The 19,175-nt window shown below is 36.8% G+C and overlaps 1 protein-coding gene across 1 annotated transcript; it reads right to left on the bottom strand.

The window, feature by feature from the left end:
- Window positions 1–517: 517 nt before the first annotated feature.
- Window positions 518–18,794, bottom strand: LOC144661619 (serine/threonine-protein kinase OSR1-like). Its single transcript, XM_078522423.1, has 17 exons — window positions 18,708–18,794; window positions 18,525–18,637; window positions 15,495–15,603; window positions 13,580–13,721; window positions 12,712–12,767; window positions 11,930–12,039; window positions 11,242–11,343; window positions 10,652–10,794; window positions 10,001–10,049; window positions 8,365–8,430; window positions 6,997–7,143; window positions 5,759–5,828; window positions 4,925–4,961; window positions 4,141–4,193; window positions 3,250–3,318; window positions 2,625–2,689; window positions 518–2,421 (listed from the first exon to the last, which is right to left on the bottom strand). Exons 1-17 carry the CDS (start codon window positions 18,772–18,774, stop codon window positions 2,344–2,346), a joined length of 1,476 nt encoding a protein of 491 aa, XP_078378549.1. The 5' UTR covers window positions 18,775–18,794; the 3' UTR covers window positions 518–2,343.
- Window positions 18,795–19,175: the final 381 nt, after the last annotated feature.

Genomic DNA, 19,175 nt, shown 5'->3' on the forward strand with positions numbered 1-19,175 from the left:
AAATGGACCAATAAAAACACACCATGCAAAGCCATGCAATCCGCAATTAAGTATGGATTTGCATGGAACAATCTAACTTGCATATTTGTTCAAATACTCGCTGAGTGATGAAGTATCATAACTGACTTCGTAGAAGTTTGCCTATGTAAAAGAATGTAGAAATTTTACTAACATAAACAGACAAAAACAAGGAAAGGAAAAAAACAGAAACGCATTATTGATCAAGGGGCCATCAAGTTTTGCTAAATTAGCACTTTCGCTTTCGATCGTGGCAAACATAAATAATTTAACTGAAATATAATCATGTACCGCATAACAAGCAATGCGTGATATTAACCTTTTCGTGAAGAAACATCCATGCACTTTGTCATTGTCCATGGCACTGTAACTAAAAAAATATCAATGTCTTTGGCATTGAGCAGGAACTGGCTCCATTTTAAGGTTCACCACAATTCGAAATGGGGTTTTAGTTGAGTAAATGCGAAAAAAGCTACAATCTAAAATACAAAACAGAACATCACGTTTGAGAGCATTGTTTTATTAAAATATCTTCTCAATCACACCTATTTTTGCTTCACTAGACTATTTATATTTTTACTCCTGACGCAAATTACAACGGCGTATGTGAATGATTTGAATATGACCCGATCTATACAAACATGATCAAAATTAAATGTACAATCATCAAACCTGAAGCAGAAGCGCCTTATTGGCGGGGAAACTTCTCAAAACTCGCGTATGGCAAGCTAGCCAATCAGAATAAAGGTATTTTTTATCAGCCAATCATAACTAGTCTTGTGCATGACTTTTCCCGCGCTTTTTTTTAATTTTTTAGGGTTTTTTTCCCTTGTCAATCCCACCTTTATTTTTACACAATTTTATTTTTTGCAAGAAACCTGGCGCAATTCCGCCCTTTCTTACTTATATTTATTCTGACTGCTTAAGCATATTTAAAATATTTCATATTTTAATTGGTTTTGATTAAGTGGTACTATAAGCTCTTTCTAAACATTATAGGCCAAACAAAGGCTACTCGGAGAAAAAAAAAAATCGTATACGGAAACCTCTTTCTTCCTAGCTTGAAATAAGAACTTGGATTGAGAAAACAAAAACAAAAACATGCCTTGCAAGTTATTTAATGGTAACTAAAGATTGAGCTACAATGTCCAAAATCTCATTGCAATGTCCAGTTTTATATTATTTGCAAATTAAATGTTTTTACTGATATGAAATGATGTATCATTTTTATTCCAGGAAAAAATCTAAATGATTTGTCAAACCGAAAGCACTATTGGTAATCACATGCGAGTCAGTATACTACTTCACTTCAATGGTTTTCACCAAGAGAAAATACTTTCTTGTCCATAATATATATATTTTATTATGACACTAGTTAGGTGATTTGGCCTATAGACTAATACATTTCCCCTTGCTGATCAGTTTCTGCATTCTTATCACCTGTATCCCTGGCTTTGCATGGATAATGTTAGGAGAAATAAGAAGCCAATCAGGACTGAACTGGTTGAGAAATTCGATAGTAAGTGAAAAACGCTTTCTATGAAAAAGGTGACCCGCTCACTGTGGAGACGTGCCTAATGCTTATAATAAAGAAATTATAAAACTGTTTTACATATTCTAGTTGTATGGACTACCCCTGGCAACGCTGAAGAAGTCAAACACATTTAGCTAAGAAGTCACGACGGTATAGCCCTAATATTCGTGCAGGAGACATCACAAAACTTCAGTGTAGCAATGAAAAATAATTACAGTTGAATCCCGATAACTCGAACCCTCAGTAACTCGAACCTCCCGCTAACTCCAACCTTTTCCGAGCCTCCTCCAGGTTGTATTCTTACTAATTTTACCCTTGATCACTGAAGCTCCCGATATCTGGAAGCTTTTTCAACTACACTTGAGGGTTGGAATTATCGGGATTCAACTGTATTCCAGTCCCTCTTGTACGCGGTCGTGATGTACTTACTTAAAACCCCAACTCCAATAGTTGGAACGTTGGTATAAAATTAGTTCAAGTCATTCAAGTTATATGCAGGCAGGAGAACTCTACACCACATTGCAGTTCCAATGAATTTGTAAGTCTATAGTTTTTTTGATCGCAGCTGTCAAAAATAAACGACATACTAGCTCAAAAGACGATCTTCGGTTTACTCGCAAGTGTCTATTGCAGTTTTCCGATTGGCTAAAAAATATTCGGCAAACTTTCGGGTACTCGTCCCACGGGTTGATTTTTCTGGCACTCTGCTCAGGGGAAAACATCTAAGTACGAGATGAGTTACGGAACACAAAACTAAAATTATTTTCATATAGCTTCTCTTGTTGTGGCTGTTAGGAGTTGATTGTGAGCTGGGCGAATCCAATGAGTGTGCGATCGTCTGCAGCCTCGTTTAAATTTCCACTTGATTTCTAAAATAAAAAAGAAATCGAAATAACATTCACAGTCAGCACAGTCAGAGCAAGTTGCCGATAGGGGTTGTTCGGTAGGAGGCCAACCCAGGTGTCTAGTCCAAAAACACAACACAGCAACTACGGTCAGGGTTCAACCCATTAACCAACACACCTTGAAAATAAACAAACAAAAATAGAACAAATGAACAGACAATACTTACGAGTGGGAAGGTCATTGATTTGCTGGTTGGTGGATTATCAATTACTTTTCTTAGATTAGCAGCGACTGCAAAAGACAGAAACAATAGTTACAATAATACATTTAACTGTTTTGACATATCCATCGAGATATCCATCGAGTTGACACCAACCTTCCATAATTTTCCATATCACAAAAAAAAAGCGCCCTACGTCTTTAAAAAGAAGTAGTTTTATTCAGGTAATAGTCCATTTTCTCTCCATATCTATATTAGCTCAATACTACACTTGCCTCCCACCCGAACGTTTTTGTCTTCTAAACCTCAAACAACAATAAATTTGTGTAAGTGGATGATACTAAGCAAAGGAAGTAAAATCTTTATAAACGCATCAGTGCGTTAGGTCTTTGACAGACTAATTGGGGACACATACTAAAACTAAAAAAAAAACCATCAGGTACAGATTTGAAATAAAAAAAAATAATAATAATAATAATAAAAAGGGGGGCTAAATGAAAATAATTTCAGTAATCTAAAAAGTACAATTAAATGCCATTATTTGTAACAGAGTCCGCAAGTGGAGCAATTATCTCCTTTAAGACTTGACAGGTATCTAGCTAGTCCTAATGACGCAAAGAGTACGTCTTACCAACAACTAAATCCTGTCCACTTATTAAACCTGCCGAGACGAGTTCTTGAGCTACACCTTCAGCTGTATCTGATAAGCGAGATAAAAAAAAAGGTTAGAAAAGAATGCTTGTAATGCTATTTAACAAGCAAAACTTCGATATATGAAGCTGAACAATCAAGGAATACGGTTGGGACGCACGGGCGAGGGTGGTAGGAGGGTGAGAGACGGTTAAAGTGTATATGACATGAAAAATATTATTCTGCTAATTTGAAAGGCCTTTCGAAATACAGAAGAATTGCGTTTTTCTTTTTGAAATATATTTTTTCGTTTCAGCGATATTGACGTTTTTGTATTATGCAAATTAGATAAGTGATGACGTCATAAGATTTGACTCAAAAAATGGTAAAATACTGAATAAACAATATCTCTAAAACTATTAAAGCAGTGTTCTTGGAACTTGGCACCACATATAGCGCGATGGTATATTCCAACGAAGTGTCTTTTGACGGGAAAAATACAGGAAAGAGATGGGAGACTGAAAGGAAAAAAAACTTACGCATTGGAATGGAAAACTTCGTAAAAAAAGTGGTGCAGGAGAACATGCAATTGGCCTAAAAAGTAGGGGAAGGGGTGTGGACGGGAAAAGACTTCAACGTAACAATAAGACTTTTGCAACAAACAGTCAAATAGCTCGAAATGCACGAAGCTGGATGGTAAATGGATTTGACAGCCTCCAAAACAAAGTGACTCAAAGCAGTCAAGCTTGTCTTCTCTCTGTTTTGGATGTCCCAGTGGGCAGCATGGCAGGTTTTGCACTTGTTATTGTTTGTTGCAAAAGACCTAATAAGGCGAAGAGGTGTAATACACAAAGCACTCTGAAAACAAAACAGATCAAAACTGTCCACTTACCTTTTCCGGGAGTAAAATCAAATCTGATATCATTCAATTCTTTTTTGGCATTTCTGTTAAATTAAAAAGAAACAAAATGTAAAATCTGCGAACAAAAACAGGCAAAATGATCAGACATCGATCAAGTCCTACAGAGAACACTACAATGATATCGTAACGTTCGGATGGATACACAAGACGATTTTATAGCACAGCAGATTTTGCCAAGGCTAAAGAACACAACATAAGTTCACTTGTTTCTTGAGCGTGTTGCCGACTTATAAACAACGCCAAAACCTTAAAGATCGCGAATCATGGCGTATTGCAAACAGGAATACTGGTAGTGAATGTGGCGTGCATAGGTACGTACGGACGGACACACGAACACGTGAGTCGCGCGAGAGCTAAAATTTTTCAGCTCGACGGGTTTACCAAATTTTCTTAGGCATGGGGGAGTGCGCCAAATGCGCGCGTGGGAGCTCCACTAAACAACAAACCACAATCTTCAATTTACAAAATTAACCATCAGTAGCACGTTTAAACATTATTAAATGCGCACATAAAACAAAGATTGTTTCAGTACATAATGTCAAAACAGCACAAAACCAACCGAACCAGGCAAAGAAGAAGTGAAACCACCACTGTTTACCATAGCTGTAGCTTAACCAGTTAAAACAATATTGAAGCGGAGAGTAGAAAAAATACAACTATCCTTACCGTCTTATTGCGAATGCGAGTCTTGCTTTTATACGTTTTTTTTTTTTTTTTAAATACAGAATTTAGGCCAGTAACACAAACTACTCACCTTAATCTAAGGGTAAGATCCAAATTGATTTGTGGAGCTGCAAAATGTAATAAAAATTGGTGGGTCTTAGTTTTGTGGGGGTTTTTTTTTTTGTTTCTTAATAAGAGGGAAAAAAAAATAAAAAAAAAAAAAAAAAGGGAAGGGAAAAAAAAAAAAAAAATTTGAAAAAAAAAAAAAAAAAAAAAAAAAAAAAAAAAAAAAAAAAAAAAAAAAACGCCAAACATTATTATTTGCACTTTTAAGTCTTGCACCAATTTATTACATCCCAAGGAATAATTTTATATAGAAATGGAAGAAAAAAATACAAAAAAAAAAAATTGTCAAAGAGCTGTAGCACACAGGACAAACACCTCTTGGTGGGGTTGTCCATAGTGAACATTTCAGTAGATTGCGTGACGATAGCAAAGCACAGGCTATGTCACATCTTTGGCAGGAAGTACATGTACGTTGCATGACTACCGTGGTAACATGTTTGGAACCCGACCGCATATATTTAACAATTATCCTGCGAAATCGCGCGGAATATCGCCTGATACTTAGCTGACGAGGCCGTAGGCCGAGTTGGCTAAAATCAGACAATATTCCGCAAGATTGAGCAGGATAATTGTTTTATTATTCAACGAATTGTCAACGAAACACATTTTGCACATAGAAAAACTGTAATTGTGCAGCGCTTTACAAGATTTCGGACGAATCTTTGCAACCTACGAATGTCGCAGGATATCTGTCATGCACAGATGACAGATATCGTTAACATTTTGACCATATATGGGCAGCGCGCGCATCTGTTGAATAATAAGTATGTATAGATGTAGTTAGGATACTTATACTTACGTGGTTTGGGTGATGTTGGTGTTGATGGTTGAACGTTGATATCTGGTTTTTCAGATTTGGCGGGATTTTCCTTTAAGAACCGTCAACAAAGAAAAGTTAATTCACACTTGTCAACTCATAACCTTGTTTACCTTATTCTTACTAATTTTCCAAATTTCGCGAGTATTAATTTTGGCGATTGCAAGAAAAAAAAAAGAGAGAAGAAGTGTATTAAATTTTGCGGTTTTGCCACTGTTTTATGGAGCAGTCGTCAAAAACTAAAGAACTACTGGAAGTGTACAAAGTCTGGTTCAATGTAACTACAAGGAACCTGCAAACGGAAACTTTGGTGACTGTACTAAAGAGGTTTTGGCCAATTTACAAGAGCGAAACAGTCATCAGAGGAAGGGTGCTCGTCAAAAACAATACGGAAAGATATTTTTAAAAGTAGATAGTTGCAGTTCGAAACAGTTTTCTCTTTTGAATGGTATTAACTTTATCGCGTGTTTAAATTTCGCACAATGTTTTCTTCGCGCGTACTAAATTTCGTGAAAATCGCGAAAATAAGTACTCGCGAAAATTAGTAAAATAAGGTAGTTTAAGGTCATTGCCCTGTATTGCATTGCGCATCCTTACTGCGAGAATGGCGGTTTTTTTTAGGATAGCCGCGAGAAAAGTAAATTGTGATTTCTGTAAACGAGTGTAAACGAGTTTTTTATATTTTGGGTGTAGCGATAAAATTTTTTTAAAAAAAAAAAAAAAAAAAAATATTATATTAAAAAAAAAAAATAAAAAGTTTGGCAGTACTCGCAGAGGACTGAATTATTAAGGAATAATATGGAATATGCAAGGTCTTCCTGCCCCTAAACGCATCTGGTGACCCCCTTTTTTATTTCAAAATTTAAGTTCCCTTAAAGTAATAAACCAGTAGGCGAAGTTTGTTTAAAAATCTGTCAGTGTTCAGTTCTATTTCAGGGTAATGACCTTAAAAGGTTTCACAGGGAAGTTCGACTGTGAAGTCACAAGGAAATTGGTTGAAGCATACTGAGGTTAGAATTGGAGGCCTGCTGCCAAGACAAGTCATTGGCGAGCCATGCTTTTTCCGGTCGCTGTTCGCTTAGCGACTAGCCTGTTCCAGGCGCTCGCCACCAACTACACATGTAACCGAATGCCTGGAACAGGCTACTTAGCGACATGACAAGTCGCTTGTGATTAAATTAATACACCCTGAATGGTGCAGATTTTTAATGCGATTTTACCTTGACAGTATCTACATTTGCTGGTTTCTCATCATCTTCATCATCGCCATCGCTTTCATCTCCCTTTTTTGCTTCGTCATCTGACCACTCCCAGCTGCCATCTGCTGCCCGATGAAGCCGACCACTGGAGCCTTGGACTCTCTTAACCTTCACACACAGCAAAAATGAGTTAAAAGATAACAGTGGAGATTAGTCTTAAGGAGGCTCGATGTAGTTTTTTTAGCCGAAAGGTGTTGTTTTGAACTTAAAATTATCTAGTAAGCCAATGTTCAATTTTTGCCAAAATACTCCATAATGATCAAATATGGCCAAATTTTAATTTTTTACCCGTCATTTTGTCACAAAGGTTACCATAGCAACGATTCATGTTTTCTTTTGTTCTCAAACACGCTGATTTTCTCGAAATCTAGATTCACTCTTGGTATTCATTTTTTGATATGTTCAAATATAATAACAAAACCATAACTTCATTGAAACCATATTTGTCTGCGGCTGGGCGTTAAAATTTAAAGTTACAAGCAAATGAGATGAACTTTGACAACTGTTCGCCCAACAATATTTCAAAAACCCAGACTGAAATCCGTGTCAATCTTTGTCACTTTTGGCCATCCGTACCTTTTTTTGCATTAATTTACTGTGTTATTGAAATGTTCCTTTACTGTTTTAAGGGGTTATTTTTATATTTCACTGAATTTGATGGTCCCTTTTCCATGCCCAAATTTGGTTAAAATCTGTGACACAGCTATTTTAAGGGTATACTATTGTAATATCAAAGCCTACAAATTATGTATAGTACATTATAATAAACACAAACAGACCCGAGAAAAAAAAAAAAGACGGGATGTAACTGCAATCTGCCAGTTAAAAATGCCTTACATGTATAACTAGACTTGCTCCAAGTCGACCTCGTATAAAATGTCAAGTGAGGGACAAAAAAAAAAACATAAAAGAAGCGAGCGGTATAAAGAGCATATACAGTAATATAAGGTGCCCCACACCAGAAAAAAAATTTTTTTTTTTTTTTTTTTTTTTTTTTAAAAAAAATTTAAAATTTGTGTTTACTGCTCAGTTTTACAGTAAAATGTCTGTTAAATTGGGAAACTGTCGGTAACCTATCGGTGGGCTGTCGGTGGCCTGTCGGTAGTCTGTTGGTAACCTGTCGACCGACAGTTGACCGACAGTCGGTTAGCGGGAGCTGTTCAGTTCTTTTCACAGTTACCTTTCTTTCTTACTAGTAAAAGTATACAGCTATAGCACATTTAACTGTCAGATGAGTTTCCAATGATGTCACTACTGAAGTGTTTAAAAAAAACTATGTACTAAACACATAGACAAAAAATAAATAAAAAATAAATAATAAATAAATACCTTTTGTGACCTTTCACCCAGTGAAGGCATTAGTGGGACTAACATTTCAACCAAAAAATCATTTTCCTGCAAGAGCATAATGAGACTGATGGTCAACAGAAAATGTATGTTGAACAAGATTACATGTACAGAATACTGTAGATTTTTTTGTAAGATTCATGTTTTGTGTTCACAATCGGTTTCAATCCTCCCTAATTTCGAAAAATATTAATAATTAAAGTGAGTGAAAATTGGCAGCGGGACCATGGAGTAGGCTCGATTTCCAGCCGCTTTTATGGGGTAGAAAAGCCCATGATTATCAACAAAGACCAGACCCAAAAAGGCGGTGGAAATTGAGCCTACGTATGGAGCGACTATTTGTCCACTGATACCAGATCAAATTTGAATCTACATGTAGAAGTGTATATTGTTTTTTTGCAGATAAAAAAAAACCTACAGTGTAGCTAGGTGCAAGAACCAGAAGCAACAACAAATGCATCCCACATACCAGTACAATGTACATGTATACGTATGTACTATTCCTGCTCCACTAATCTTTGCCATGCTTGTTCCTTTTTGGCTTATTTACATTTATTTGGTGATTTTCTATTTGATATACTAAAAATTTGGATGCTTCTTTCAGTTTTACTATAATTTTGTACATTAGAAAAAAAAAAAGATTTAAGATACATCCAAAAGGCTATTACTAATCTTTTTTTTTTTTTTTGCTGTTGTAATCTTGCCCAACAGAGACAACAATTGCACTGTACAGTAGAGTCCCGATTTCTTAAACCTTCAAAACAAACTAGAATTGTAGGGTTCGGTGCAATGAATGAATGCAATGAATGTGATTTTCAACTAAAAAGAACATTGATAAAAAATGACTTCAGTTTTCACATGTGGGTTTGTTTATGTATGTATTTATTTCCCCCAGTTTTTGCTTTGTTTTAAAGGAATAATGTTGCAGAAAACTCAGGGATAAAGTTGCAAGTTAGGAGGCAGCGTGGCCGAGTGGTTAGAGCGCCGGACTTGAAATCTGGAGGTCCCGGGTTCAAGTCCCGTTCTGACCACTATCTGGATTTGTTCTCGGTTGCCCCGAGCTCAAATCCTCGGTCATGCGTAAATAGCCAACTGGTCTGCCCCTGCCAGTTGGGATTTTTAACCATGTTATGTTTATTTAATATATTATATTTGTTTCATATACACGGCCCCACAAGCTTCTAGCTTTAAACACAAACCGTGTATAAATAGAGTTGCTTTACCTTTACCTTTTACCGTTTACTGTGAGAAGCAAGTCAAGTTATTGGGAAGTTCAAGAAATCAAGATACCTGTTAACAACTTTTTATCCAAAATAAAATAAAAAACTTATTCATGTAGTAAGGAATACGACATTATAGTAATAAATAATTATGAGTGAGAAGAATGTGTCAAATTAATTAACAGTTAGTTATAACCATACCAACTTTGAAAGAAAAAGGAGAGCAAAGGAGCTTTAAAGGATCATTTTACAAGTTATCCCTTTCGCTAGCTACCGTTATTACAGAGAACCTAATCGCAATTTGCAACATGTCAAACTGTCAGTCAGAGTAAAAGGGGCTGCAAAGGGTCCACAGGTGTGTCCATTCTATGCAATAGAGAGTATATCTGTGGACTTACCCTCGCTTTCTTGAAGAAAGGAAGCTTTAAAAGTTCACTAGCATCTGGCCTAGAAAAAAAAAATCACATTATATATTAAATGTACTAAGCCAAAACTCTCTTATTTCGGGTGAACAAAGTTTAAAGGGAGAAAGCATAATAGAAAGTAGAAACAAGAGATGTCATCACGTACAAGGTTCTTTCTCCTCAAAATAATATCCTTACTTGTATAGCGTAAACATAGAGAGATTTTTTTGGACGTTCTCTAGTGAAATGAGTTATTTTGTCCATCCTGTCAGGATGGCAAGACAAAGAAATAGTCTCAGTCCCTAACAGGAATCAAAACCCATGACCACCCAAACATTGGGTAGGCGCTCTATCCACTGAGGTTCAAAGAGACTTGTGGTGGAGAAGGCCAGTCAATTGGCCATTTATCCATGGATATATTTTGCTACATAAGAACCATCATTTTTTCGTCACGATTAATTTAAGTAGATGACCCCATGACCCCACAAGCATTGTGCTTAAAACCCTTATAATTTGTGTTTAAATAAAGGATATAATGATGATGATGATGATGATGATGATGATAATGATGATGATGTACACACACGCACACTTTCCACTGAGTGATTTAGTATCCTCACAACCCTTAATTAATCAGTCCTGTACCTCTGCGAAGGCTCTTTCATTAAACAGCTGCTGATCATCTTTCTGAACATTTTAGAGTATTTTTTGTAGTTTTCTTTGTTTCCCTCATTCTGAGCCACAGTGTCAAGAGAAGGTGGGTCATTCTGTAACGTTAGCATGAGGACCTAACAAGAAACAATGATAAAGGTTAGTGTAAAGATTTTAATGTTTGTCTATTTGGCCTATGAACAGGCTCCCTTCTGGAGTACTGTAAAGAGCAAAAAAAAAAAAGGGGGGAAGAAAAAAAAAAGACACTTGGCTTTTCCATTTTATTTTCAGCCCTTTCCCCTCACCATTTTTTTTTTTCACCCTCTATCCCACTTACGAGTCTGTTTGTAGGCAGCTATATTAATTTCCTACAAATACAAAAATTTCCTGGGGATATCTACTGTAGTCTCTAATAAGACAGGGGCTATTTTACTTTTTTGACTTATTAACCTAGTAAAAACAAACAGCTACATGTAGTTAGAAAAAAAAAATAACTATTTAAAAAAATAACTGAGATAAAAAATTAACTGCAACATATAAATTATATCCTAAAACTTGTGTATCATCACCACACACTAGCCTACCTTCATAGCTGGAAATTTGGCATAAGGAGCTATTCCAGTTGCTAGCTCAATGGCCGTAATACCAAAACTCCAAATGTCAGCTTTGTGGTTATATCCATGAACCTGAAAAGGTATAAGAATAATGAGCTTAAAAGTAATTAGGATGATGTGCATCACGTGTTGTAAGTTATCAAATAAATAGCATGCACTATATGTATGGTGTAATGTGCTACATGTACACCCAGGGGGGGGGGGGGGGGTACTCCAGCTTGTAAATGACGGGGATGATCGAATGAAGGCAAAACTCAGGACCCAAAAAAATCCCTAAGTCTTCCGACATTACACAAAAAAATCCCTTGACCAAAAATAACCCTCCAAAAAATCCCTTGTCAAATTACCCCTAAATTGCCAGGAGGGGCAATAATATAACATAAAGAAAATCATAAAAAATTGAAGGCTCGTGTTTGTTTATTCATCATACCATAAATATGCCAAGGCCGCCCTAAGGCACTTTAGTTCGTTTTTAATACCCAAAAAAAATCCCCTATTTAAATCAAGTCACCCAAAAAAATACTTGCCAAATTTTCCAACCCAAAAAAATCCCGGAATCGAAAATTTTAAACCAAAAAAAAAATCCTTCGATCATCCCCGTCATTTACAAGCCGGAGTACCCCCCCTGGGCATGTACATTTCAATATCTAGACCTGACCTGCTCCATGACTTCTGGCGCCATCCAACATGGTGTCCCCACAAATGTCTTCCTAACCTTGGGCCTGGATCTGTCACCATAGTCACTAATCACAGAACTGACACCAAAATCTACAAAAGTAAATGTTTTATAATACAGGTAATTGTAAATTACATGTATTATACATAGTACCGGTAAATCCTAGTAAAAAAAAAGCCATCCGTTGTATGACTAAACTGTATGAGTCACTGATAGGGGTCCAAGGGTAAGAGTACAGAAAACATGCAGTGACTGGTAAATTGAAGCACAGTGTTTTTAATCCAGGGGCAGGGGGGGGGGGGGACACTCCCATATATAAGCTTAATAGGTATGTGCCGCTGTGAAGGGTATGGTTTTTATGCAGTTTAGTTGGGATAGGGTATAGAAATTAGAGAGAACTTCTAAGTACTAGTGATACAATTCTAAAAAAAGCACGTCTGGGACAGGGTAGGGATTTTTGGAGTCTAGTTTGGTATACAGTGTAGGGTTGCAAAATCAGCTGAACATGGTCTGGTATAGGGTAAGGGTTTCCCCATCCAAAAATAGCACCTAAGCAACTAATGAAGCAAGTTCATTGTTAGACAAGTTAGGTGTACAAGGGACAGTAACACTTCACAAGAGATTTTCAATGACAACATTGTACTACCATGTTCCTTCAGAAGACCACTTGTCGAAAAAAAAAAATAGGAAATTTACAAAATGTACCGTACATAAGTTACATCTATTATAATCATTTCACATTATTTTTTCTTTAATTAGCCTACCAGCCAATTGAACTGTCCCATCAGTAGCCAACAGAATATTACCAGCTTTCACATCCCTAGACGGTGAAAGAGAGAGAAAAATGCAAAAAACAAAAATCATCATTAAGCTGCAAAAAAATAAGTTAATCTGAAGAATCTAGAGCTTATAGTGGTTCACCATACTGGCACCACTCTCTAGCCACGGGGGACCACCCTCTGTTTGTGTGGTGTGTTTACTGTTGGAACTTGAGACTTGATTTTGAGGCAACTTGATCAGTTTTGATTAATTAAATTGTTCTACAAACTTGAACAGATTTTAAATTAATCTTAAATTACTTTTATGGTTCAATAAAGCATAAGATTTATTTAAAAAACAATGGTTGAGTCATGAGTGCTTTTGTTTGGTTGTTTCCTTCAACCAGAATGTAATCTTGCTAGAGAATGTCTTATACATCCCAGAATAAGAGAATGTCTTACCGTGATGATCTCGGAATGCTAAAAAAACTATTGCTAGAGAATGTCTTATATATACATGTACATCTTGAAATGGCAAAAAACAGCACTAGTGACTCAATGTCAAAAACATTTTTTTTTTTTTTTAATTAAAAAAAAAAAACTTCATTAAAAACTGTACTAGCACTATGGTACACTGTCCTAACAACACGTCAGATGGCCAGGATTTACCTGGAACTCTGCAACTAGTTTTAGACAATAACAACCTCTGTACATGAAAGCCCATTGCTACTGCACATGCCTCTTTCAAGTAGTTTAAAAAACTTACCATACATGTGTACACATGTATTATTAATACCAAATAAAACTATACAAAATAATGGAAGTAAGCACAACAAATTTATATATCGATATAAAGGGGTTATCATCAACACACCTGTGTATGAGGCCCTGACTGTGAAAATAATCCAGACCTTTCAGAACTTCCCGCAACACAGATGCAATGACAGCCTCATCAAGAAGTCCATCTTCACAGCTACCCTTCTTCTTCAGGTGCTTGATCACATCAAGCATAGAGCCTAACAAAGAAGGAATATAACACAATTAATAAATTGTCATTATTGCATGCCCTGTGAATGTTTGTTTGTTTGTTTGTTTTTTGTCTTAGAAAATGTGTGCACTCAAATGCATGATGCATATGTTGTGGTTAAATTTTTTCCTTGGCTTAATTTTTTTCAAACCAGTTTGATTTTTACTTCCCTTTGTTTTAGATTTTGATAATGAATATGAGACAATGAAAAATAAAAATAAAACTGGTTTGAAAAATTTTAAACCAAAGATAAATTTAAACCACAACACATACATTAGAAGGGGACATGCACAAAACATGGACCCGAGTCCATAGACTACCTTGTGGACCCGTCCATGGACCACCCCTAATTTTCGAAAGCAGATCAAAGTATAGAATGAGGACAGGGTATAAATTGACGACAAGTACGAAAACCGGAAACAGCAAGATGAAACCACCAAAACGAAATGACCTAAAACAAGGGAAACCACCAATGACCAAGACGAAACAACCGAAAAACGAAATAAACTAGACCTGACCAATCATAGTGCATTTTATAATAAATACAGTTTACATGTACATGTATTAAATATTTTAGCTGTTCAGCCATGTTCTGTTGGAAATGATTAATCTTTTGGTTCTCTCATTGCGTTCTATTCACTAACAGAACACAATCACACACACACACATTGTAACTTCAAAAGGTAAAATAATTTATGATTTTTGGCATACTGGTAAATTAAATAAACAGGGCTTCTGATATTATGCGATGTTGCGATTTCGCATAATTGACCTCAAATCGCAACTTTTCGCATAATTCATCAAAAATCGCATAATTCGTACAAAATCACACAATTTGAGCAAAGATGAAGGAAATACTCGCTTTAACTAAGTTCTAAGACAATTTCAACGTTGTTTCAAGGTAGTTTACCTCCCAAAAATCCTTGGGAAACCTGTGATGTCTCTGATGTGGTTTCCAAACAAACAACATTACTTCGAGCGGTGAACTTCCTTTTTCAGTTTCAACTTAGTCATAACAACATTCACACAAATAAATTTGCTTTCTATCTTTGCTTTCTTGTTTGGTACTGAAGTTTACAAGGCAAAATGGCTGAATTAAGAATGTTTAAGTCCTTCCATGAAGTAAAAAACATCGTAGAAGAACTCATCGTAGATATTTGTTTGATCGTTTGACATACGTTTACTTGTGGGCCTTTATTAATTCAGTCAGCGGTATCTTGACACTTCGTATATTATGTCACCAAAAGTCTCCAACATTCTACTACGTCGTGTAGTGTACACAGAATGCCATTTGACATTGGAATAGGTGAAAATTAGGTGAAAATAATCTATTTCATTCTAATACAGATATTTATCCTTTCTTTATGCTCTTATTATTTTTTGAAATGTGCAAAATGGATTTTTATCTCCTAAAACCTTGTAAAATGAGCTTAAAATCGCTTAGATAAAATCGCATAATTTGCCGTATAATAGTACTTTCTTGCTGCATAATCTGCCCTAAAAATGCCGCATAATTTCTGCTTTTTTGCCGCACCCTATCAGAAGGCCTGAATAAAAATACATGTACATAACATTGTAGCTGTTGGACTGCAATCCTTTAGAGTGTCTACCTTTTAAAACAATAATGCTACCACCCCCCCCCCCCCCTCCTTGCTGCTCCTCCTTGCATGACTACACTGTATAATTTTGCTCATAGAAACCTCTGGCTTGCAGTCTAAGTCTGAGTTAAATAAGAAAGAAATAGTAAGTTTAGTTTAAATACCTCCATTCAGCAATCTCATTACAATCCACAGTTCCTGTTTTACCACAAATGATGTATAGTAATTCACTACGTTTTCATGATTACACTGGCTCATGGTACGGATCTCTTTCTACAACAGAAATTAACAGAAGATTTGTTAAATATGAAATGTACATACACAACTGTAAACCTCATGTGACTTGTAGCCAGCTACTAAATTCATTATCCTTGGTAGATTTTGATGACACCATTCTTTATTACTGTATGACAAAAATCAACTGCAGACAGTCCAACTTTCTTTCAATCATTGTAGCGAGCGAGTTTTAATACCCACTCTATTGATTGAGAGAACTAGGAATGTTATCTCTTTTTTTTTCTCTCCTTCCCTATTATTTCTCTATTATTTTTTTTATGTTTTTGCATCCATCTTTTAGGATTTAGGGTAATTTTCCACTGTTCCCTCTTAAAGGATTTGGGGTATTTTTGCTGCCATATCATAATTATGGCAACAACTGACGAACAGAAACAAAGAAAATCGATTGAAATTTACCAATCACAATCGACAGAAGTGAGCAGTGAGTGACATTTTGACCCAGTTGATGTAAGCTTCTGTTTCCTGAAAGGTCTGCATAGATGATTGACAGCAGCAAAAACCGTAAACCAGTTTACTCGTAGCCTGTTCCAGGCGTTCGGTTAGTTGGGAAGCGGCGCAAGAAATGGCGAGCGAAAAAATGGGGAGGGGACTAAGGCGAGGGGGCGAGAGAACGCCTGTGAGCATTTTTAACAAAAGCTAGTTCCGGTATACCAGATTCTGGTATACCCTCTAATTGGTCAATTTTGACACCTTTTGTCAACACTCAAGCGTCCTTCATCTTGACGTGAAATGAGATATGGCTGCGGCGAGTGACGGTCACACAGAGTTCAACTCAGCAGAAAACAACGCATTGAAGGATTTTCTGGTTGAAAGTTTTCGCAAAGAACAGGAAGACTGTTTAAGGAATTTGGTCTACAAAGGAGAAGTTTTTCGGTATACTTTCAACCGGTTTTGGAAAGAGTCTGATATTTTAACTGTTTCCGCGTGTTATGTCGACGCTAAATCAAAATGACACCGTTTCAACGATAAATAAATATTAAAACAACACGTTACAAGTGAAGTCGAATGCGGTCCGTCAAAAAGATAAATTTGTAAATGCTTGTATTATTGACAAATTGATATTTATTCCTCGAAACTCTCAGCCAGGAATTCAAACAGGCTTCAGCCAGCAGACAATATAAACAACATAAGCTTAAACATTCAGTAACTGAAAAGCGTAAAACAGCAACAAGAAAATTACGGGCGAATTCAAACGGTCTCGAGAGTATTTGTAAACAGTAGCGGTAAAACTCACCTTGATAACAGTTTGTTCCGCGCCGTCAATATTCATTGCGGAATCAATCTGGTTCAAAATAGCTTTCACCTAGAGCCAAGCAGCGCCGCGATCTACTTTGCGTGGTTGTACTTGTAGATTCATTTTCTGAAGTGTGTGAACGCTTCACGGACGGAGTTTCTCCCGTCGGCGATCTTGCATTCACTTGCCGCTTTTAAGACGTTTCTCTTTCGATAATCCTCGAGAATAATTTTTGAACGCTGGCATGAGTTCTTGCAAGTGTTCTTGCGCAGGTTAAACAGCAAATTTCAGGAAAACGTGGGTCGGGATTCAGTTCATGTCCAAAAGAACTTGCGAGATCGGCCAACACCAGACTCTCGGCTCCAGAAAACCCAACTAAATCTTTGTTTGAAACCGAATTAAATAAAGAAACTCTCGGTACCTTGTTCCCCTGGCACTTCACATTTTTTTGACAAAACCTGCAACACGTTGAAGGGCAGACTGACAATTCGGCGAATTCGCTTGCAGAAGACTCCGAGTGCACAGACATTTAAACGCAGACGATAAAATGCATTTCCCAACGCGGAAGAACTTAAAAAATCATATTTACCGGGAAATCTGATTGAAACTGACAACTGAAAACCACAAGCTTCAAATGTCTGCGCTCATGTTACCCGAGCCCTTTCGGAGGTCGAGAAGTGGGCGGAAAGACCTTTTGTTATGAATGCTCACAGGCGTTCTCTCGCTCGCTCTCCTCCCCGCCCCCCCCCCCTATTTTTTTTTTCGCTCGCCGTTTTTCGCGCTTCCCAACTAACCGAACGCCTGGAACAGGCTAGTTTACTCGTTAATTGAGCAGATTTTGCATGTTATTGAAAAGCACAATACATGTAATGGAAACATACATGTATGTATTGGCAATCTCTTATTAAATTTTGATATTCTTATAAACTAAATTCTTATAAAAAAGAAGAGTGTAATGGAAACATACATGCATGTATTGGCAATCACCTAAATTTTGAATTTGTTAAAGTGGCATCTCTATACACAATAATGAAACTCGTCTGTTTTGAGCAAGCATCTGATATCATGTCTGTTGCTAGAATTAACAATAGCTATACAATATATTAATAACTATGCACTTGAATAAATGCCCTACACATGTACATCTTGCATGATTCATCCATTCATTAATTCATACATATTTGAGACAAATGACCTGTTTGTCTTTTTAAGTCAGACAATTGTACATGCAAAGATCTGTTCCAAGTTATAGAAATCACAACACTGAAAGAAAACACACAGACACTGAAAAAAATCCTCGATCTAATGTACAAAACTATCTTAGAGTACTTTACTACACACACTTGAAAAATAAACACGATGTTTCCTAAGATAGCGTACCTCGCTTAACCACGTTTTAAGAAAATCAAACTGAAAAATAGCTGTTTCCATGGCAGTAATTGCAAGCCGTGAAACGTTGCCCATGAAAATACATATCGAGTGCAAAAACATGCTCAAAAGAAAAGCCAGCTGAAGTCAAATTTATCGATCGTGTGCGTTAATTGAGCAAAATTTAGGTTTACTAAGTTAAAAAAATCCTGATGCTATAATTGAAGTTCTGGGATATATTTTATGCCGCTAACCATTTCTTAGTTGCTTGTTACAACTCACAGCACCGACTTACCATCATTTCGTCAATACTTGCTCCGCATTTCTCCAAGTCAATCCTCTTCACCGCGACACGTTCTTTGCGAGGAATGCAAAATGCAGCTTGAACCACGGCCGTAGCTCCATAACCTGGGAAGAAAATTCACAGATTAGGGAAATTTGGCGTATCATCTTTGTAAAGCAGACCATAAAAACCTACCTATAACTTCCTGCAGTTCGTATTGCTCCTTTTCATTTGGCCATCGACCTTCGCCGGCAGCCGCCATATTTCCCGTTTGAAGCCCTGCGACACCGATTATTTCGGGGGGAGGTAGAAGGGGAAGTGTTTCCTATTTCGAGCCCAGTTTCTCGCGCGAAAAAAAAAATGTCTGTCTCACATCGGCGATAGCCTGGGATCCAAAAAATGCAAAAAAGATCCAGAACATCCTCGTACCCAGGGTCTTCGTTCCCTTTGACCCGCGGTTAGGTTCAAGCCTGCGCAGAAGGGACGAAGACTCGAGGTACGAGAATGGGTCCAGAAAATTCAATAATTCTAAAAAATTATGGGTTTTACCTATTTAAAAAATAGTATTTTTTTTTTTACTGAAGCAAACGGTCTTTGTCATTAGAGAGATTAAGCATGACGAGATACGGAAAACGACAAACGCGAGCTTGCCTCTCATTTTGT

The sequence above is a fragment of the Oculina patagonica genome, chromosome 7 (assembly GCF_052425735.1).
Source record: "Oculina patagonica isolate OP01 chromosome 7, crgOcupat, whole genome shotgun sequence".
In the NCBI taxonomy this organism is placed as follows: domain Eukaryota; kingdom Metazoa; phylum Cnidaria; class Anthozoa; order Scleractinia; family Oculinidae; genus Oculina; species Oculina patagonica.